The sequence below is a fragment of the Hermetia illucens genome, chromosome 5, assembly GCF_905115235.1.
Source record: "Hermetia illucens chromosome 5, iHerIll2.2.curated.20191125, whole genome shotgun sequence".
Taxonomy (NCBI): Eukaryota; Metazoa; Arthropoda; class Insecta; order Diptera; family Stratiomyidae; genus Hermetia; species Hermetia illucens.
In genome coordinates, this window is record NC_051853.1 from 63,494,337 (window position 1) to 63,517,592 (window position 23,256).

Sequence of the window (23,256 nt, forward strand, 5' to 3'; positions counted from 1 at the left end):
CCTATGCGTGGAACTTCGTGAGGTGGCCGTTTTGAGATTCGTCGAAGTTCATGGAGTAGGTGAAGCCGGGATGGAGGACAGTTCAGGGGTAGGTGGCGCTGCAACTGACAACGTCGTAAATTTAGTTATGAATTTTATAACGGCACCCTACAGATGTGACAAACCTTCGATGTATTGGTGGACGATCGGAATTGCTGAGACGCGTCAGGAGTGCAATAAGTTCCGCCGTTGCCGTTTAACAATATTTGAAGGACCGACATGCAACACAATGACATGTACAGATCAGTCAAAAGGGGAGTCTGTAGCGTGATAAACAAAAGCAAAGCTCGTTGCTAGCAGGACATAATAGCCGAGGTTAATAGGCATCCCCGGAAAGTTGATTTTAAACTTGTCATCCGGAAAACCCGGCGGAGATGTATGAAATCCGCCAGAGCTACTGCTAATCGCATTCATTCCTTGCCTAAAGCAGCACACTATTTCTTCCCGCTGGAAGCTGGCGAGGCTTGTGCGTATCAATAAAAGGAAAAGCGACCTCAAGCACCCGTCTGCATAGCGACCATTCTGTAGGCTTGACTCGGTCGGGGAAATGCTCGATAAGCTCATCAGGAGTTCACTCGCTAAAAGGAGGAGGACTTATAATCCAGACAGTTCGGTTTTGGAGCCGGAGGATCCACCGTAGATGTTGTTATGGAAGTCATGAATGCGGTCCATCAAGTTGAGGAACACAACCGCCGATTTCGGGAGGTAGTGCTCATCGTAACGCTTAATGTCAGAGATGCCTCCAAATTCGTGATACGAAAGGGCATTGCACATAGGAACATTAAAAGTTCATGCCGGGCTATTTCTTATGGATGCTGCGAAATTATCTGGGAGGCCGTTTCTCTCTTTATGAGGTTAGATGAAGATGGGGACCACGTCTTAGTTAGCATCAGGATCCATCCTGGAGCCGGACGACTGGAACACTTCCTACGATATCTGCTACGGCTCGATATGCGGGTGGATCCCCACCTGGTCGGTTTTGAAAATAATTGGTTAAGCAAATGGGTAACTCCTCATGGTTTTAGCCTACCGCTGAAAAGAATTGAAGTAGTCACTCGGATTAAAAACGGAATCTCACTCCTGCATTGCATATCGACAGGCGAGTTGATAATCGAGTCAAAATCAACGTTTAGGAAACTTGGATTGATGCTCGATTTTAAGATAAACTTTTTCGAGCCAATCAAAGCAACACTGCAAAATATTCCAGCCGCAGTTTCAGCCTGAGCTCTGCTAATGGTACACATGGGGGTCCTATATTTAGAAGCCGACGTCTTCTAATGAGTGCAATGCAGTCTGTTCTTCTCTATGCCGCGGAGGTATGGACTGATGCTCTTGCCAAGGAGGAATATTGTAAGTGACTTGCCGAAGTGCAGAGACAGGGAGCCTGCCGGATTGCATCTACCTATCGCACTATCTTTGAATCGGCCGTGATAGTAATTACACCCTTTACCTTCGATGTGAATCTTAATCGGATCTTAATCGGATGTTTGAGATTCAAACTATTAAGAAAAACGAATTCCAATATCGATTCTTCGGGAAAACCAAATTCATAAGTAGACCCTGGAGAAAGCTTTGGAAGTTGCTTAAATGGTTTCATTTGTCAAGAAATACAGCAAAAAAACTCTACCACTATCGTGAGCTGAAGATTTGTTTTTACATCTGATCTTCAATATTTGCCGGAAGCATCAATTCTGACAACCTCACAAACGCTAATGCTAATATTTTCTAGAAAGCCATTAAGACTCTCAAAAGAAAATCCAACAAGTCCCCAAGGAACACCAGTTGCGACGTTCTGAGAAGATCGGATTGATCCTGAACAGCTAACATGTAATGACCAGCAGAGTAGGTGTGCATCATGGTGAATAACAAAGCGCAAAATATGACGTTATAGAACATGGTCTGCTAATAGCTTCCTGGACTTTAAATTGTATTGTTTTCGTAGTATATTGCCCACCACGTTCCAGAAGCAAATAGCCCCGTGGTTAAAATAGATCTTTGGGTTATTGGTATGGCCTACTTATGATTCTAGGGGTTAGCATCAGTTGCCTTGGAATTTGTACTTTGGAATGATCCTGGATGAATTGTCGCTAAACAGGTCGTAACTTTAGTATTTTAACGGGAGATCCGCTAAGATAGCCCTCATTAAGATTTCGGGGACCATTGAGTGGGAGCAACCGCACCAGGCGCGGAAGTTTTACCAACAAGTCAGCAGGATGAAGCCTTAGCCCAGAACATCATTGGCCCATACCAAAGAGGCTTCACTCCAGGCAAATCAGCAACAGATCAGATTTTCTCTCTGCGGCAAGCGATGGAAAAACTGTTGGAATATGGACAACAGTTGCACCATCGATTCATCGACTTTAAAGCCGCCTATGATAACATAGCCAGGCTAAAACTGTACATGGCCATGAGAGAATTCTGTATCCCGACGAAATTAATAAGACTGACTAGGCTGACCCTGACCAATGTGGGAGGCCGGATAAAAGCAGCAGGATCACTTCCAAGACCATTCGACATCAACATCGGTCTACGACAAGGGGATGCCCTATCATGCGTCTTCTTTCACCTGGCCCTCGAGAAAGTGATCCGTGATGCTGAGGTAAATGTAAGAGGTACGATCCTCTTGAAGTCTTTAAGTACTGGCCTATGCTGACGATATCGACATCATGGGAAGAACCACGCGAGACGTACAAACTGCCTTCATCCAGATCGAGCAGGTGGTTATCGGCGCGAGATCTTGGGCTGCACATCAATGAAGGCAAGATAATATATATGGTGGCAACGTCAGCACCGAAGACGAATCAACCAACAACATCAAACCGCATTGGTCAAACAGGAAAAATAAGGATAGGAGAATACAACTTTGAGACCGTTGACAATTTCTCCTATCTAGGGTCGAAAATCACAACCGATAACAGCTACGATGATAAAATCCGCGCACGGTTGTTGTGAGCCAACAGAGCCTATTTCAGCTTACAAAAACTGTTCCGCTCGAAACGTCTCACCATATGGTCAAAGCTCTTACTGTATGATCTTGCCAATCCTCATGTATTCCTCGGAAACAGACAGCTTTTAGGGATATCGAATTGGTAGACCTCGGCGCAAAACCGGGATGTCTGGAGTTTCTTATTAAGGCAGGTCTAGACCGGATACCGGTTGTTGCGCCGTTGATGATGATTGAGTGGATAATTTAATACATACGGTACACACTAGTACGACCTTCTTTGACATTAAAGCGGCGGTGTTGATAATGAACGGAAATTTTAATTACTATTAATTTGATGGAGAGTATCTTTACATCTTCAGTGGCATCACATTACTAACCACGAGAACCAAAAATATTTAGCATCAACCCTTGAATAAACTTCCAGAAACTAACACTGTACACTAGTGGAAAGTATCTTAGCGTAGTATCCTAGTAGACACAATTTAACTGGAAATGAACTCCATAAGGTAGTTGAGCTTCTTTTGTCTACTTGTTTGGTTTCAATGCGCCTTTCAAGCAATTCGAGAACATTTGAACTTGCTTAAATATTGTTATTAGATCCTTCTCCAGTTGTTGCAATTTTCTTAGAGCTCTCCGTACAGGATAGTCAGAGTCCATTGAGGACGTGGGTGAAAATGGGTCTCTTCCAACTGTTCCCTTTAATATCATCATTTTCGTAAGGCCCTAGAAAAAGATTTTAAGAAACAAAACAGGAAATTTTTCAACACGCTATAGAAGATAAAATTAACCAAATATGTCTTCTTAAATATAAATCAGAGTGTGTAGATTTCAATATACTAACAAACAAAAAACTTTCAAACTTATCGCAAATAGCTTAATAATTCCATTTTAATTTTTCCATGACTAGGTTTTCCTGATACCATTTCTATTCTACTCAACATTCTGTCTCCAGATTTTTGTATTTTATCGCGACTCTATAGTATTAAGAATTGACCGTTCTCAAGCATTGATTGCGAGTGTTCAAATTAACTATACTCCGAAATATTTAAAAACCCACCAACTTCCAACTTTCCCAAAACCTAAGTCTTATTTAGCAATCGCATCTTAATGTACGTTTTCAACCAGAAGTAATTATTAACCCATTTTTATTTTGACAGTTGGAATCAAATTGCTATATATGTGCCTATGTTAGCATACAATTAAATGCATTCTAACTAACAATTCGATGCTGAAGATGCAAAGCCATTTAACTATGTCAACTATAAAGTTACGAGCAGCAATATTTCCATTTTTCTTTGTTTCGCATGACCCGGTAGTGCTGATGGAACCCGGACGATCGCCTATGTCAGCCCTGGAGGGTATTAACTGGCGGTCTCCTCGCCTCATTCCAGGATTATTTAATTTGTCGAAGTTAATTTACCTATTGTTTTAAATAAACCTGAAAATTGTGAATATATGTTCCGTGTTTATTTGAGCTTACCTTGCCTCATCGAGGGCTAAATTCAAGATAGATCCTATTTTTTATTTGATTATTAATAAAGTTCATAAAAGGTTTCATTAGATTTGATTGTATTTATCATAAATTCGTATTTACAATGATAATATAAAATATATTCTCTTGACTACATCCCTACTTTCTATATGATCGTAACTATTACTGTTAATCTAGCTGAAGTAGAAATTACGATAAAATGTATAATTGCATACTAAGTTAGCAGCATACATTAAAGCACTCTATGGATTCATTCTTTATTCATTTGTGAATTTTATAATTTCATATATAGTTTATTTCTTGGAATGTGGCGATGCATTCACTTGCCATAGGGTGGTGCTTGGGTTGGATAGCTACGAGGGTAGGCTAGATTAGAACCAGATCCAGAACTGCTAGATGCCGAAGAAGATGCAGTTGATTTCTTATTTTCGCTGAATAAACCTCCCAGATTTTTGGAGCTAAATAATTCACCAAGCCCGCCGAGGCTTGAGCCGCCACCACCACCTGCAGAATATCCCCCACCACCATATCCACCACCACCGTGGCTTCCACCGCCTCCACTCAGAAGACCGCCTAATAAACCTAAAGCACTGGAACCCCCGCTGCTACTGGTTGATGATGAACCGGTATTTCGTAGTAAGCCGCTTAGGAAATCAAGGGTTCCACTTCCACCGCTGCTGCTGCTAGTTCCACCTGTAGCGCTACCTCCTCCATAGCTACCACCATAAGGTGGAGATGGATTATCCATTCCGCCACCGTAACCTCCTGAAGGTGTATATGCTGGCTGACTACTTCCTCCACCGCGTATCTTGTTCGTCAGTTGGGTAGACAAAATTCCACTCAAAGCATGACCGACACCTGGACTCGATAAGATGTTCTGTAAACCAGACAGCAGCCCACCTAAAGATCCGGAACTTTCTCCTGGTTTAGTTGGTGATTGGCCGCCTCTGTTTCCACCATAACCGCCTTGACCACCACCCGGACCATATCCACCCTGACCACCACCTGGACCATATCCGCCTGTATTGCCACCATATCCTCCAGTATTTCCACCATATCCACCACTATTACCCCCGTATGGATTATAACCTCCGCCGCCTGAGGGGTAATTTGGTGGTACATAGCCACCTCTGTTCACATTATTGTGTCCACCGCCGCCTCCGAAGTTATTTTGATTAGGATATGCTGGACCGGGAGGGGAGTTTGGAAGTTGAGGATAGAGCCCGCCTGCACCGCCGCCAACAGGTGCTGATGGGTAACCACTATTACCCCCACCATGACCACCACCAGCAGAACTACCGCCACCCTGTGTAGGATATGCCGGATATGCTGGTGGAGGAGCTGCTGGACCTGGAGGAGGACCTGGTGGACCTGGAGGGGGATCCACTGGAGACGACGGAGCTACTGGTGCAGATGGCATATGTGAATCGGACGATTGGGATGAAAATGATGACGATGAAGACGCAGCTTCTGCTTATATTGTTGTTTAGATTCGATAAATTTTTGAACGAAAAGAAAAACAAAATACGTAAAACCTGATTATTGCACATTGAAAATAAATTAGCAACAAATATATTATTCCACAAAAGAAAACCATCAAAATAAAAAGTTGATTAAATAAATAACGATCACATTTAACTTTGCACCAACAAAGCAAAATCAAAGATTAACTCATGTAAGTGCACTGAAAGTATTACCCACGAAATAGCTTTTTTTCAGAGCTAACGTTTCAATATCTATTTCATTTCTGATGAGATACATGCAATATTCCGATTGGTTGGAATGATTAAAAGATTTAATAATTTCGGGTTGAACTTTTCCGATTATCAGACAAAAGTTTCAATGAACATGGGTAATTATTCGAATGCACTCCCTCCTCAAACAAAATTTAATATTAATTTTATTAGCCGCAATGGTTATATAAACTAGTCATGGATTTATGCTTAGTTATAAAGATTAGTCTTCCATTTCGTTAATACTCCATCTCTCTAAACTCCTAATGGAAATCGTTCACATTCCAGACAACATAAAATCAAAAGAGCATTATTGAAACCCATCACAGCCCAACAAATTCATTCATTTAATGGCTCAATTTTCGAATATCTTCAGACGTATCCTTCATGGCCTCACGACCGCAGAGAGCAAGAATGATTCAGAATCGATTTACTCAACCTATTTATTTCTATTTCCGTTATCAAAAAATTGAATCGTCCCTAATGCGTAAGGACTCTGAGAAAGCAAAGGAAAAACAATGTCATTGTTTTGAATTATTATTATCATTTTTATCGTGGCCGAAGTCAAACGGAGGAACATGGGGAAAATACAAATGTGAAATTATGCGAGTAACGTATCAATGGTGAACTATGGGAAAACACATAAATTTTCCAATGCGTAGATGGAGATATAGGAAATTGACTTTCGAATAGTTAACTGGGGTAGTGTCATCCAAGAAAGAAATACGAAATGATTCTGATACTTTTTTGGATTCAAGAAATTAAGCCCAACTCCTCATATAATTGACATAGTATGCTGGTCCCAAGCCCAGATAAAAGAGGAGAGTTTGAGGTAACGTACTTTGTTCCATTCTCAGTAAAACAAAAATAAAATGTTGAGATCAGAAAAAAAGAGATAAATAAAAGAATTACTCCACCAGTCCAGGCTGATCTTTCTTGTTGGCAGGTCCCGCGGCCAGTCGACAAAAAATGCAAGTGTTGTCAAAAACCAAAAATAATCTAGTTGAATTTAAAGCCTCGGTGAAATGCTTGGGCGTCCACCTCAGTCGACGTAGCAACACGGGTCGCGATCCTGTCGAGAAATGGGCAAGGACTTTTGACGAATAGACGATGTCAAAGCCAAATACTGGCACCCTCATAAGAAAGGGCGAGGAATTCGCAAGAATTCTTCGGAAAAGGCATACTGATATTTGCACTCTACAAGAAACTCGATGGTGGCCAAAAGCTGCGGCATAGAAAGCGAACGTGGTAAAAATTGCTATAAGCTTCTCTCTTTTGATAGCCCACACACTCAATATGGTAACAGCATCGCCATTTCGGAGGGTTTCCGTAATACCATTAAAGAAGTCGAGCAAGTCGGCTTGTGAACGGGACAAAGGCTGAAGAAAAAGAAAAAGTGCTGTGATGGAACAGCTGAAGGGCAACTTTAAAAAAAGTCCAAAATTAGTTTAACTGCGTTTCGGAGGAACTTACCGCTATAAAGAAACCACAACTCTTACTTTAAATGACAAGCAGTGACATCAATCTAGACAATGACAACAACGGTAGTGATTGCAGCCACGATGACGCCAAGGATAACTACTGCAACAAAAAGTACATCAACAACGATGGCAACATCAGCGGCAGTGGAAATAATGACATGATGGAGAAGATTCCGTCCGTCGAGCTAATTCTGAATGAAATTTACGACGGGAATGGACATGAGAACAGAATCAACATCGAATGTAAAGGTATTGCCCTTCAGAGTTAACTGGTTGGGCATTCGAATTCGATATAGAGTGACTAAATGCCACAAAAAGGAAGGTCAGTGAAACTGATTGATATTAAGCCCGATAATGCTCATGCAGAGAAAGCATAAAACCCCTGCTGAAGTTTTCAACCCACAACTGAAGACCATTCCACCTTCAAACCATGTTGCACACATTACAATCACAGATTTCGTTGTTTCTAAGACCCGCAAGACTACCACGTTTTTGTACTCTAATCCTTCTTCCCACCCGACCAGTTTCTGAATCTTCTTGTGCTTAGAAGTCATGCAATAAGAAAACATGCGATGAGATTGCATTTTCCGGCAACTGCGTTTACAATGGATATTCCCTAAAATTGCGCCAATTCTTAAAAAACGCAAATTCAAGGAGGCTTCCAACTTCAGGACAAATTCTCTGCTATTTCACTTGGGCAAAGTGTGTTAAAAGGGGGAACTGTTGGTATACCCCACGACTTTAAACTGAAGGGGATCATCTCCGATCATCAACTCAGGTTCCGCTGTGGGCACAAAACACAGCATGCTCTCAGCTACTTTCACGATAAAAATGTAACTTGCACTCTGTAGCATCAGGAGTTCTCATGGATTCTATCCCTGGACAGGCTTCGGCTAGAATCATTACCATCTTTGACCAAAATGGGACTTACAATCATCTACAAGTTTGCCATGGCGGAACACAATCTCTTCGGTCGATGCATTTCTCATCAATTTCCCATGTAACATTCATTCCCCAAGTTGTGATGCTAACCTTCCTCCAATCTCAACTTCAAAGAATAGTTCAACTCAAGTCCAGAACATTCTAGATAAGAAAGCAGCGGTTCCCAGTCTAAAACCCATGTACACCCTTGAAATAAGTAATCTAGATTGTCTCTCGAACGCAGAAGAGGTAGAAGGAGTAATACAAAGGACCCAGGGCGAAAATTTCCGTGTCGTAAGAAGACTGTGTTCTTTTCAAGGATCGCGGTCTGCAGAAAGATGCGGCTTATGTTCCCGTCCCCAAGCAGAAAGAAGAATTGCAAAAAGTGAAAATCCAAGCACCGTGGTTCACATCCTGCAAGCGAACATGCACAAGAGTGCATTTCCTCACGACCTTATGGGGCAGATGCTGCAAGAAAGAGAACCTGATTTCTGCTCCTCAGCCAGCAGTACCGAGATAGGAGTTCATCATCAGGGTAGGTCGATATCTCTCATATTGCTACTACTTGGGTAAGAGTTTGTGCGCTGACCCATGCTAAAAAAGATGGCTTCATTTGGGTTCGTTATGCAGAAGTGACTTTTTTCAAAGTTTTCCTCACACCGTTATGCAGAAGTGACTTTTTTCAACGTTTTCCTCACACCGAACGAATCTATATACGTTTTTTGGGAAATGGAGCTGGAATTGGAGAGTTGTAATTGGAAAAATTTTTAAGGGTGGAACACTCAAACGTCATTCAGATTCTCAAGACACACAAACTTTGATGGCCGCCAAGACAGGACTTATCGTCCTAAATATAGCATAACTCCGACATTTTAATACCCTGATTGCGACGGCATTATCGCTGACGTAACCTTCGCTACGGAGTCCCTAGTGTCAGCGGGACAACGATGGAGGGAACTGGAATATTTCATGGCCAGTGATTACCAGTACATTTCCTTCTACGTGACAAATGGTTTCTCACAATTTTCTCACATCCGTCAAATATCTACCGGGTAGAATATCGGAAAAATCTGAAAATCTGAAAAATTTTCCGAAGATCTCTCATAAGCGACAATACCTGGACGCGACTGAATCTACTACGTCTACGGAGGAACTGCTTCAAACTTCAGCAGATTAGACAGCGTGCAAGAAGCCAAGGTAAAGTAACCCTAAGATCCGCTAAATACAAGAGAGCGGAAAAGGAATTCTGACACGAAACTAACAGAGAGGAAACACACTCCTGGTTGGAGCTAATCATTAACGTTAACAGGGAGCCATGGGGCTTCGAGTATAAGCTGGTTATTAAAATACCCAATGCCCATCAACCACTCTGTTCCATGAAAGCAATGAAGATGGAAGAAATAGTCCGCCCGCTTTTTCCTGTCTCCGCCTTTGGAGTTAATGATGAGAGGGAGAGTACTGAGGAATAGCCACTCTTCACAATACAGAAGCTAGAGGAACCGGTATTATCCATGAATGAATGGTATTCCCAGTGCTGAAACTGGCATGCAAATATAAGTTGGATTTGCTAATCAGCGCAATCAACGCATATTTGACAGCGGGCGTTTTCCGCTTTCGATGTGAAGTTGCGAGTCTTGAGCTGATAGGTAACAGGAAAGGTGACCCCGACGCGCCCCCAGCATACCATCTTCTCATTAAAATGGGCACAGCGGGGAGGCTCCCTGAAAAGCTCATTAAGCTAAGACTGACTAACGCAACATGTGCTCCAGGGACTACTTATTACGATGCGATGGAGGAAGTGGTCAAAGCGGTGAAACAGACTGAATGACACAGTCGCCACTGTTGGTGAGTGCTCTTTGGGACCCCTCAATCCGAGACATATAATTCGAAGGCTGGCAGATATATAAATACCGTTTCGTGTCTCGATCGGGGTTCATCAAATGAGGCGCTTTTTCACCACTCCTCTTTGTTCTTGTTATGGACACTTTCACACGGAACACCCAATGTCCAACGTCCTATACACTATCTTATGCAGATGATGCTTTCCTAGTGTCTAGTAGCAAACATGATCTTGAACAACTTGTCCAAAAATTGAATGATCGGCACATGCAACACAGTCTCAGATTGAATCTGAATAAAACTGACTTTTTAAAAGCCGATCCCCATAAAAGAGGCATTGTCACTGTCAGTGGCAGTGATGTGCCCAGAACTGAGCGATTTTAATATCTTGGGTCAATGGTATCAGCCAATGGAGAACTGCGTTATAAAATTGCATCTCGCATTGGAACAACCTGGATGAAGTGGCGTTTCACAACTGGTGTTTTTTGCGATTGACATATCAACAAACGTCTCAAATCTAAAATTTACTGCAATATCGTCCGCTCAGTCGCCTTTTATGATTATAAGTGTTGACTGACTATAAAAGACAATGAACGGTTTCTTGCGGTAATGCAGATGAAGTTGTTGCGATGGGCTAGCGACATAACACGCCTTGATTACATCCGAAATAAGGATATCCGCCATCGATATGTGGTTGCACCGGTCGTGGAAAAATTGCGAGAGAGACGTCTTCGATGATATGGTCACGTAATTCGCGCTAAGACGAATTCACTTGCACTTTGAAGTCGACGGCATACGACCAAAAGGCCGGGCGAAACAACGTCGGCTTGATACGCTGGTGTGGATTTGGAAGCCTCGCGACTGCATCCAGATCAAGCATTTGTGAGAACAAAATAGTGTCGTCGATCACAGCGAGCCGACCTCGCTTGTGAACAAGACAAGGGCTAAATAATAAGAAGAATTTAAATTGCAAACACACTGAGGAGTACGTCAGTACAAGATCAGGTAGATAGGTAGATAGGACATCAGTGCACAAAAATAAGCTCGCTCTCGATTTGTTACCTGGAAGGCGGTACTAGACCTCTGCAGTTACTGTTTTCAGAAAATATAATTATCACATCGTACTCATCATTAGGTGTGTTATCCCTTGACTCAGACATTATGGAATGCCAATGTAAACGAAAGTCTGTGGTTTAAAGAGTTCAACGAGGATAGCTCTGTATGTAATTAAGGTCATCAGTAAGCTCAATGAGAGGAAATTACATCAGCTTCCGTGCTGAAAGCATTTAAAAACATTTGAACATTGGAATTTTCAAGCATTTTTTTTATAATTGGATGCGAAATCGTGAAGAGAGCTCCAATAAAATCCGCAGTTTGATCAGGAAAAGGTGAATCGATGAAAATTTGGCCCCCTATATGAGGATAGACGATTCCGTAGAAAACGAGGCAGACCCTGACTGAGATGGAGCGATGGCGTAGGTCAGGACGCTAGACAGCTTTTAGGGATTTCGAATTGATGGACCTCGACGCAAAAGAGGGATATCTGGAGTTCCTTATTAAGGCAGGTCTGGACGGGATACCCGTTGTCGCGCCGTTGATGATAATGATGACACAAATTTGAAAAGGAGAAAAGTCTGAGAGTCTAGAGAGCAGTTGAGTAATGACGGGTAGATAATATATAAAATATTATAAAAGTGTTATTCCCGTAAAATGCCATATCACCTTACCGTTACCGAGCTGGAACCAAATATCACATGCCTTAATGCCATCCCATAACGAAGGTAATGATGACTCTTGTGATAAGTCATATTTTTTAATATCCGTACCGATGTGATGTATATTACAAAACATCACCAAACATCACCCTTCAAGTAGCGATTGTAGAATGTCAAGCCCATTCCGGGAATCGTTTAATCTTATGATTTCCTGTTTTTTAGCCTGTAAGCAAAGAAAGACAGGAAAGTAACATCGAACACATCACTGGCGGCTATATATGTCCGACGTTCAAGAAGGTAGTTTCAGCTTTTCGTAAACGAAGTTCCTAGCTTAATTACAAATATCTTCACAGTTGTGTTTTTATTTCAAACAGAAGCGGCAAGGCGGCAGCCCGGACCTGCGGAAACCAAACAATCAAAAACATGAGCAATAGCCTAGGAGACGAATTCATACCCGCTAAGGTAGGTGGCATTCACATATTCAATTGCTACGGTAGATGAATTCGCAACCTAGCAATAATACCTGGCAATTTGAACGTTGAGACGAAGCTTGGGGTAGTCGCCAAACAAATGCAAGCGGCCGCATATTGCTTGAAGTATTTTCACGTCCGAATTTCTTTCCCGGCAAATACTGGTGGCGTCAATACTTTTCAGAGATAGACTATGGGATTGGAGATGGACCTTACGTTTGTTAGCGACACATTATCTAAGGACCTCCAATGGCAGTTGAGCGTGGAATATACGGACAACGACCATCTGTAACGGGTTGAACATTCAAGAAACTTGATAAGCAAATATTTGAAGAAATACTTCCATAGGAGGCGATGTCAATGGGAAACGCAGAAAAGAAAGGTGACGAAGAATCTTGGAAAGATACTGAAACCATGTGACACTTCCATGCTACGCCGCAGTGTACTCAGAAATGATGAAATGCCAAAATTGAAAAAATTCGCGAAGTTTGCCTTAAAATCAGGAGACACACTCAACGTAGCAGGAACTGACCTGAGTCTGAAGGGTTACACAACCGATATAAAAACGCGAGGAAAGAATTGCAAGCATGTCTAGAAGTAAAACTGAACACTTCAAGAGAGATTATGCAGGGAAGGACCCATGGAGAGGTGCATACAAGACTGTCATGCTAAACGCTTATCACCGATAATCAACCCTGCTTTGCTGCGGGATGTCATTAGTACTCTCTTCCTAGGTTTTAAGTGAATTTAATCTGCTCACTGTCCAGATAGATCTTGATGAAATTCCTGAGGAAACTAGTGAGGAAGTCCTGGAAGCCACAAAGAAAATTGTCAAAAATAAAGCCTAAGGCTTAGAAGGCATTTCGAATAAAGCAAACAGCTTCAAAGTGGTTCGCTGAAACATTTACGACGTGCTTCAAATAAGGAATTCTCCCGGCAAAATGGGGGAAAGAAAACCTTGTGCTAATTGTGAACCCAAATGAACCTTTCGGTGATTGTTCGTCTTATAGCCATATATGGCAATTAAACGACACGGCAAACCTTTCGAAAGGGTTATTTTCAATAGGTTTGTACTGATCACACAAAGGACGGTGGTCTCTCAGATAGGCAGGTCGTATTCCGAACGGCAAGATATACTGTCAATGCAATCGGTATGGTCAAGAATCTTGCGCAGTAGTTACTCTGGATGTGAAGAATGCTTTCAATAGCGAAACATGGTGTAAAGTAATTCTGGTTTTAGCCAAATTAGGCCCTTCTAAATACTTGGTGCGCATATCTATGGAATTCCGCCGGGAGAGGTTATGGTGTTACGATTCGAAATATGGAGCTAAGAAGTATAGTACAACCTGAGGAGTAAGGATTTTGAGGAGTGACAATCATTGGCTTCGTACAAGATATTGAGAAGATTGAGGCGATTTTTAAAATCAGATCTTGGCTAGGAGACGCTGATCTGGCACTTGCAAAGCATAAAACTAACGTAGGTGGCGATAAAAGCTAACCGAAAGAAGCAAACGTCGATACATCAGTAGTTATCAAACTGCGAAACTTACTATACAGCAGGCTGTTCATGTAAAATTAACGATGCCTGCCAGAGCCCCCGAAAGTAAGGCTCATGGAAAAACACAGGCAATGATGCGAGACCTGATCGACTCTGATATTAAACATTACCAACAGAAGAGCATAACCGACGAATTGAATTCCTTATGGAAACTCTACCCGGTAAACCAAGGCTTCAATTCGAACTCAGAAGATTGGAATTTTATCCAGAGGTTTCCAGTGATTTTCTTCAAATAATTTTTCAATAAAAAGTTTAGCACGATTTAGATTTGTTACTAAAGGAAAAAAGGATTTAAATTCTTTCAAAAAATGTGTAATACAGTCAACAATAATAACTTAATGGAGGGTAATTGATGGCAATTTCCAAGAAAAAAAAATGAAAAACTGCTGCATGAGTTTGTGCAACGTTTGCGACTTTTCAAAATGATCATGATCCTTTCTCAACCTTTAAGAATTTTTCTGTTCGAATAGATTAACTAATTTATGGTTGTGTGACTATTTTTCTATGATATTTACTTCAGAACAAGAAGATTCAACACTCATTGATATTCGAAAGATTGAAGATTTGGAAAACTTCGCGGCAGAGATATTAAAGGCAGTGATTTGAATTCTCAGATGAAAATAGCATGGAACATAACTTTTCTGTCCCTTATGAGGCGAGAAGCAAGCCATGAGGTATTGTTTGAATGAATGTTAGTCTAGTTCTTAGGAGTACCAAGAAAGGGTAGTTCAATTGAAAGAAAACTCAAACCAGAAAACAAGCCATCCAAAAGAAACGCATTCCAAACAAGAAAAAGAAAAGGAAGAAAGTGCTTAAAAGTAATCTTTAAAGGAATATAATGTTATCAACTTGTCGATATCTACATATGCACATACTTGTATCTATTCAAATGGTAGTTAGTTCGGATAAATGAAAATGATCGAAATCTTTTTGAAAACAGATTTTATTGTTACAAATTAATATACAAATTACAGGTAATAATAAGCTCAGATTGTTTTGTATCTACTGACTTTAATGGTACGAAAGCAGAAACTTTTGATCTTTTCGTTTGATACAAATGTAACAGAAATGTGAAGACCTAAAGGGGTGGGATTTAAGAACTTGAAATGGAAAAGTAATTTGTTTCTGGAGTTCGAAGCAATCTTGACGCTTTAGAAGTACAGGCAAGGGTAGGATTATTGTAAGTTCCTGCCGTACTCGTGCAATAGTTTTGTAGTTAAATTTTATGACCCCTATGCTGATGGATAAGAGTATCTGCATGGATGCCCCTTAGTCCTCACATTTAAGTTACATTTCCATCCTCAAACTAAAACTTATTTACAATATTCCTGAATAGATTAAAGTTAAGCACCGTCCGAAAATTTTGAAATCCTTAGGATAAGCCCCAAGAATCCTATCTTAACCGAAACTCTGTACATTCCATCTTTTCTCATAATACGACTATTACTATGTACAATACACAAAACGGAACAAAACAATTCTACGAGGTACAACATAAAACGTTAGTTTCATAATAAAGGGAAGAAACAAAGTCAAAATGCACGAAACATTTTACTCAAAGTAAAACATAGAAAACAACGGAACAAGGACAAAATGGTCGAACTTTTACAATAGAAAACAGCATATCCTTAATCCTCTCCTATGATGAGCAATCCCATTGAAAATATTACGTCATGTGATGGAGAATGATAGCAATGGAAGCTAGCACTGTTGCAAGACTAACACTCGAAATTATTCGTCCAGATGAGTTCCTGCGTCCACCTTGTTTGTTATACAGGAACTGATGGAGCAGACTTGGTTCTCTGGTGGTTGGCTGAGGGTTATAGTAGGCGGGCGGATTGCCGAATATGATTGGAGGACTATTTGGACTGTAAGGATTTGAGGGATTTCTTGGCACATATGCTGGATATTGGGGATACTGCGGATATTGTGGATTCTGTGGTTGAGGGAATTGTTGAAATGGTGGTTGTTGTGTTGGCTGCTGATAGGGGAAAATTGGTACATTGCCGCCGTATGGTGTTTGCTGATTCGGTGAGCCAAATACATAATTCGGATTAATTGGTGGTGAATTATGATTGTTATATGAATTGCTAGCATGAGAAGACGGAGAAGACGGATTTGACGATGATGACAAACGTGTATTATCAGGAGCAGGATTTAGACTTGCACCTCCTAAAACATGCAACAATGTGAATATTTATGTATATATTTGCAGAAATTTACACATAGATGAGTAGAAAAATATGAAAATATATAATATAATTAAGAAAGTTTCCGTTGTGTGTTAGGCATTTCAATTTAACCAAAATTCAAATAAATTCTTTCATCCAATATTTTACAATCGGTTATTTGTGCGAATGCGATTACGATTACGGTTACGGTTGTTACGGTATGAGCCCCTACCAGAATTCGCTTGTCCGCCAGCACCACCTTTCCTGCATGTTGGATAGCTCCCACATTCCTTGCCGTCGCGTTGACCAAAACTGCAGCTTTCATGTGCCATCACACACATTTCATTTGGTAGGCAACCGATGTCTGCGCATCCTCGACCATATTCTAAAATAGGAAATGTTTCTCAGAAAATAAATAAAACTATAATAAAATCTAAGCTTACTTGAATATGAATTAACCACAGTTAGGGCGCAGAGGAATATCAGCAGGTAGCCCAATGCATTAGAGGAGGCCCCCATTATTGGAATTATCTGAAAATCAAATAAAAGTAAAAATAATAATACTTAGAAGCAATTTTGTCATTTTTGAGCTAAAAAAATTAAAAACAAGTCGAAATCCAGAAGCTTCGTACTACAGGTATAAAAGGTTTTGTATATACGAAGTAAGTATGTTAGATTGTTCACCTTAGTATGATGTTGACATTCAATGTTTTAGATTGCAGCAAATGTCAGCAAAAGAAACAGCTTGGGTCAGTAATGATAGGATTTTCCGGTCGGGAAACCACTGAGAATGGACCCCCCCCCCCCCCCCATTTACAACTGATATCATCATCAACGGCGTAACAACCGGTATATAGTCTAGGCCTGCCTTAATAAGGAATTACAGACACCCCGGTTTTGCGCCGAGGTCCACCAATTCGATATCCCTAAAAATCGCCATCGCTCAATCTTAGGCAGGGTCTGCCTCGTCTTCCCTTATAGACTTTCCGGGCGGGATCATCCTCATCCATACGGATTAAGTGACCCGTCCACCGTAACCTATTGAGCCGGATTTTATCCACAACCTGACGGTCATGCTATCGCTTATAGATTTCGTCGTTATGTAGGCTACGGAATCATCCATCCTCATGTAGGGAGTCAAAAGTTCTTCGGAGGATTCTTCTCTCGAACGCGGACAAGACTTCGCGTTTTTGTAAGCTGAAATAGGCTCGGTTGGCAGGCAACAACCGCAGATTTCATCGTCATAGCTGTTATCGGTTGTAATTTTCGACCCTAGATAAGAGAAATTTTCACTTGATCACTGCGATTGGATGCTGTTCGTTCTTTCGGTTTTGGTTTTGGGGCTGAAGCTGCCACTATATACTTCGCCTTTCCTTCCTTGATGTACAGCCCAAGATCTCGCGCCGCCTACTCGATCTGGATGAAGGCAGTTTGTACGTCACAGGTTGATCTTCCCATGATGCCGATATCGTCAGCATAGGCCAGTAGTTGGGTGGACTTTAAGAGGATGGTGCCTCTCACATTTATATCGGCATTGCGAATCACTTTCTCCAGGGCGAGGTTAAAGAGGACGCATGATAATGCATCCCCTGGTGGTAGACCGTGGTTGATGTTGAATGGTCTTGAGAGTGATCCTGCTGCTGTTATCTGGTCTCGCACATTGGTCAGGGTCAGCCTAGTCAGTCTTATCAATTGATAAGAATTGATGTATAACTGATATTGAAGCTAACATTTCAGAGAATACTAATCGAGACCTCTCATCGGCTACCTCCCACACCTATATTCGGTGAAGAACCTCCCTTTTGCATGTATGGGGACTCCTTTTAAACTCAATAATTGATAATGTTATTTACTGCAAGCGCAATTGCGACCTCCAATATCCACCAAATTGCTTGACAACAAGTATAAGAGTTCCTGAGAGAAGTACTTGTGACTGACAGACAGGCTGGATTCAATGCTCTTGCAGTTGGGCAGTTGGGGCATGGACTAAGCTATTTCAAATATCTGGACTTTGGACAATTCCAAATGTATACTATGCGATCTAACAGTAATATAAATGATCATCACAACCAGCAGTCAATGTCCTGTTTTTAAGAAAGCGATATCAGACTCAGGAACTGCTTTCCCAGATGTGCTTCTAAATAAAATTGAATTTGCCGTAATATGCGACTAATACAGAGGTCTTCATAGTGGTATTTGGGTATCAGAAATACAACATGGACAAGTAATGGGCATTACTTTATTATGACGCAAATATACATCGTAGCGTTGGGTTCTGCGCTTTCAAATGCGCCTACTCTCAATAGGAATGGTAGGACGTCTCTACGTTTTGTGTGCGACTTGGGAAGAATACAACGGGAAAGAATGATTCAAGAGGCCTTCAAGGAAGGATGCATTTCAAAATCCCAATGCGGAAGGTGGCACAAGGCCTTCAAGGATAGCCAGGAGGAGGTCACTGAAGAGCCTCGTTCTGGACACCCAAAAACAGTCCGAACTGATGAAAATATTCAGCGTGTGCACGACGTTTTGAGTTTAGACCGTCGGTTAACTATGCAGGTAATCGTTGACACCCGGAACTTGCCAACATTCGGTACATGGGATAGTGACGAAGAAGTAGCAAAGGCGAAAGATTTGTGCAAAGCTTGTACCGAAGGAGGAGCAAAAAGAAGTTCCAGTTTTGACCCAGAATAAAACCTCCGTGGTGCTCCGGTCTCCTTACAGCCTTGACTAACCTCCACGTGACTTTTTTGTTCCCCCAACTGAAAAAAGAGCTGAAGAGAAAATACTGGGAGAACATTCAAGCTCAAGTTCAAGGCGTGACAGAATCGTTTCCACAGGTGTATCGATGCAGAAGGAGACTATTTTGAAGAATTTTAATCATCTCTACCAATTGTATGAATAAATCTACTTTTCCCGGTAAATGCGCATTACTTTAATGCATCCTGCAAACGGCAAAACTGCAACATGAACCTGTGCAAACCGAGCCATCCAAAATACAACTAATAACCCAGGAGACAGATCAACACAGGCTAAGGTAGGCAACATCCACATATATGCCCTGTTGCGCAAATCCTTACGCTAGACTTACTACTGATGCAAATCGTCAAACTCAATAATAATAGCCAGCGATTTGCTTGGATCGGAGAAGCCGTAAAACAAAACGAAGAGGCTGAATTTTAGACCTGAATATAGCTCTGGCAAATTTTGGTGGAGTCAACATTTTACGGAGACGGTACATGGCCTCAGTAGTAGACTTCATGTTTGTTATCGATACCTTAGGATCTCCAATGGTAGTAAGGAAAGAATATATGCACCATTATGCTATCATTTTCCAGGTGAAGCATAGGATGAGAGAAACACATATCAAGAAAACCGAAGTCGGGAGTAAAACATCCAAGAAACTTGATAAGCAAATGTTGGAAGAAGTACTACCGCAAGAGACGAAGCCGATGGACTCCGCAGAAGAAAAGACATCACAGATTGTTGTAAAGATGTTTCTGAGCCATGACGCACAATATTCAAGAAACAAACGCCCTCTGGTCAAATTCTGAAATTGAAGAATGTTGCTAAGATAGTCTTAAAGCCAGAGGAGGCAATCAACATAGAAGGAACTGCCCTGACTTTGACGAACAACCAATATAAGAAGGCGAGGATTGAACTACAAGCAGCCATTTCAAGAAGTAAAACTCGATACTTTAAGGGACAATGCAAAGAAGCGGACTCCGACCGGAGGGGGTGCGTACAAGGTGATCATGTAATCAATTAAACAAATAACTAAATACGGATGACTCACTGGTTTGGAGCACTATGTGATCATACCGGAAAGTCGGGGCTCAAATCATACTGTAGTCCTGTCCGGTTTTGATACTTCAAAGCCTTGATTCAATTGGACTGCCATGTTCACAATTATTATCACTAATTAAAAGGATATCATAACTACAGAAGAAGTCATCCAGGCTACAAAGAAGATTAACGAAAATATAATACAACCCCAGGAGGAAGGTCTTTCAGATGGGCAGTTTGGCTACAGAAAGACAAAATCTACCTTCAATGTGATCAATACAGTAATGAAAATCGCTGAGACAGCCACGGAGAGCAATAAATTTTCAGTGTTGGTTACTATTAAGCTTGGAGATTTTAACAGGCAAGTAGGGACGGAGCCCGTATTCAGGAAATACGTTGGCTCCCATACCTTACATAAGGATAGTAATAATAACGAGCTGTGGATTATTCAATGGACAGTGTCACCATGAAGTGTTTGTTGGAAGTACCTGGTTTGCGCGGAAAGCGGTTCACACACAAACAAGCGCCTCTTCAGATGGGGCCATTTGCAGCCAAATAGATTACGTTTTGATTGAACACCACATTTTAGTCTTGATAAATGTCAGAACATATAGGGAGACCAGTATAGACTCATCGTAGTTGTTAGCTCGATCTTGCTCTAGGCAGCTTCGGTCCGGGTTTTGACATTAAGGAAAAAATCAGACAATCACTAATTTATCAGACAAAGAAATTGACGAACCTCTTATTTTAGCCACTCACGCCAGTAAAACTGATACCAAGAGGAATATTAGGGTTCCCAAATTTGATAAACTGCACCAGAGAAAAAAACTGTGAATCAAGCCGGGTTTGTCAAGAACTGCGAAACTACTGACGCAATACACGCGGCGCGGTTAGTTATGGAGAAACACCGTGAGGAGAATCGCCCTCTAAACAATGCGTTTCTGGATCAAGAGAAAGCGTTTGACCATGTGTGCTCTATGACAACACTTATCGCCAGAAGAACTCGTGCGCGCGGTTAAATTGCTCTATCACGATCCGAAAAGTAAAGTTCGAAGTGTGGAATGTATTCATCAAGGAATTGCCCTCTTTGTTTTTGTTATGAATGTCATACGAGACATCCAACGTCCAATGCCCTTTACACTGCTTTATGCAGATAATGTTGATCTTGACTAACTTGTTCAAAAATGAAATGATCGCCGCATGCAACATGGTCTCAGATTGAAACTGAATAAAACTAAATTTTTGAAGATCAATCACCATGAAATAGGCACTATCGCTGTAAATGGCACTGAACTGCCCAGAACTGAGCAATTTCAATATTCCGGATCAATGCTGTCAACCAATGGGAAACTGCGTTATGAAATTGCTTCACCCATTAGCGCAAACTGAATGAAGTGGCGTTCCACAACTGGTGCTCTTTGTGATCGACGTATCAACAATCAAATCCAAATCTAAAATGTACAGCAATGTTTTCCGCTCAATCGCCGTCTATAGTTCTGAGTGTTGGCCGACTAGAAAAGACAATGAACGGCGTCTTGCGGTAATGGACACGAATATGTTCCGTTGGACCTTGGTCACATCCGAAATCGAGATTGCGGGCAAGGCGTCTTCGATGGTATATAATGCACAAAGGCGGTTGAAGCAATCGGAAAATACTAGGTAGATATTTGCAAATACTATATCAGTGAGAGTATCAGGTTAAAAATCTTTCTTCTTTGCAGAAAAGTATGTCTTACCACCAAAACCAAATTATGTCTGTACAGATCACAGCTGCATGGCAATGGTATCTTAAGATACTACACTTATTAAGGTTTATTGACAAGAAATTGGTAGCTTATCTATAAGGTTTTTTAAAGAACTGAAAACCGCAACTCTATCAGCATGATAAAGCATTCAAATTACCCATATTTCGTAGACCTTACAAAAGAGTTGGTACGGAAGCAAAATATAATAAGGAGGGAAGCAGAGTTGGATTGAAGTTACACACCAACCAAACTAAAGATTCTCAGTCTGACTGGTTTGTATATTTTACTTTCTACTGGAGTCGAACTTGATGATAATGGAAATGCAGTTATTTCAACATTTACATGAAATTGAAACTGCTCAGTGCAACTGTACATATGGAAAGTAACCCCGACTGTTACTCGAAAATTCCAAACCTTCGTCAGTACTTGTTTGCATTATGCCAAAGAGATACTCTAGCTTGACACAATTTCAAACGTCGCCATACGGGCCATATACCCGTAGATGTTTGGATCAGAAGGCTGAAGTAGCAGTGAATAGGTCACACAAAGGGCGTCAACTCTATTAATGGTTACGCCATGAAACATGAATCCCCATGATCGACCAATGGGTTGCCTTTGAAACGCATTGAGCAGAACGAGAGGGATTAAAACACATTTCGGAACGCTGAGAAGAATAGCGTATAAGCTTGGCTGACGTCTTGTACACTATTTAGCGGTAGATGGCAACCATATATATTCCCAGACATTGTTCAAAAGTAACCTCAAGAACAACATTCTAAAGCTTTTAACATATTTTGGGTATTAATTTTCACTAAGGGGAAATTTGATTTTATATCTCCCTCTCAGACAAAGAACTGCATATGATTTTTATATAGCATCAAAGTTCTTTAACGAAACAGGAACGCCTTGGGTAGTGAACAGTAAACGTCCTCGTATAAAAAGTTGAAATGTCTCCATTCCAAACTACAAAAATTTATAATTTCTTGTTAGACCGAACACAATCGTTATATAATTTTTCACGGGTTTTATCAATCTCTCTTTCTGTTCGATTCCAGACGAAGGAGATGACATTTTACTGCCAAAGGAACTAGTGGTTTCCTTAAAGAAACAATATAAATTTTTAGCAAGCAATTTCATTTTTCGTACTCAGACTCACAATGTTCCCAATTTGATCTGGCTTCCAAATATTCCAACTATCTTTTCAATTCTTCTCAAAATTAAACTAAATGTATAAGGAGCATTAGTCGCCCACCAAGGAAAATGCGATTTTCCCATAATTTATGCCAAAAGAGATAAATTAATTACTAAAAGTCAACCTACTGACTCTTGGTTGTCACAGCATCTCCCAAATTGCATGCGTCC

General features: G+C 41.0%; 1 protein-coding gene across 3 annotated transcripts in view; it reads right to left on the minus strand.

Moving 5' to 3' along the window:
- Positions 1 to 4,533: 4,533 nt before the first annotated feature.
- The window catches only part of LOC119657977 (loricrin), a 97,339-nt gene continuing 78,616 nt past the window's right edge, over positions 4,534 to 23,256 (minus strand). For all 3 annotated transcript variants that reach the window (XM_038065190.1, XM_038065188.1, XM_038065189.1), the window contains 3 exons: positions 16,810 to 16,897; positions 16,599 to 16,751; positions 4,534 to 5,948 (listed from right to left, as the gene is read on the minus strand). In XM_038065190.1, coding sequence (XP_037921118.1) covers positions 4,798 to 5,948; positions 16,599 to 16,751; positions 16,810 to 16,885 — 1,380 coding nt within the window. In that variant the 5' untranslated portion in view covers positions 16,886 to 16,897 and the 3' untranslated portion in view covers positions 4,534 to 4,797. The remainder of the gene's footprint in view (positions 5,949 to 16,598; positions 16,752 to 16,809; positions 16,898 to 23,256) is intronic.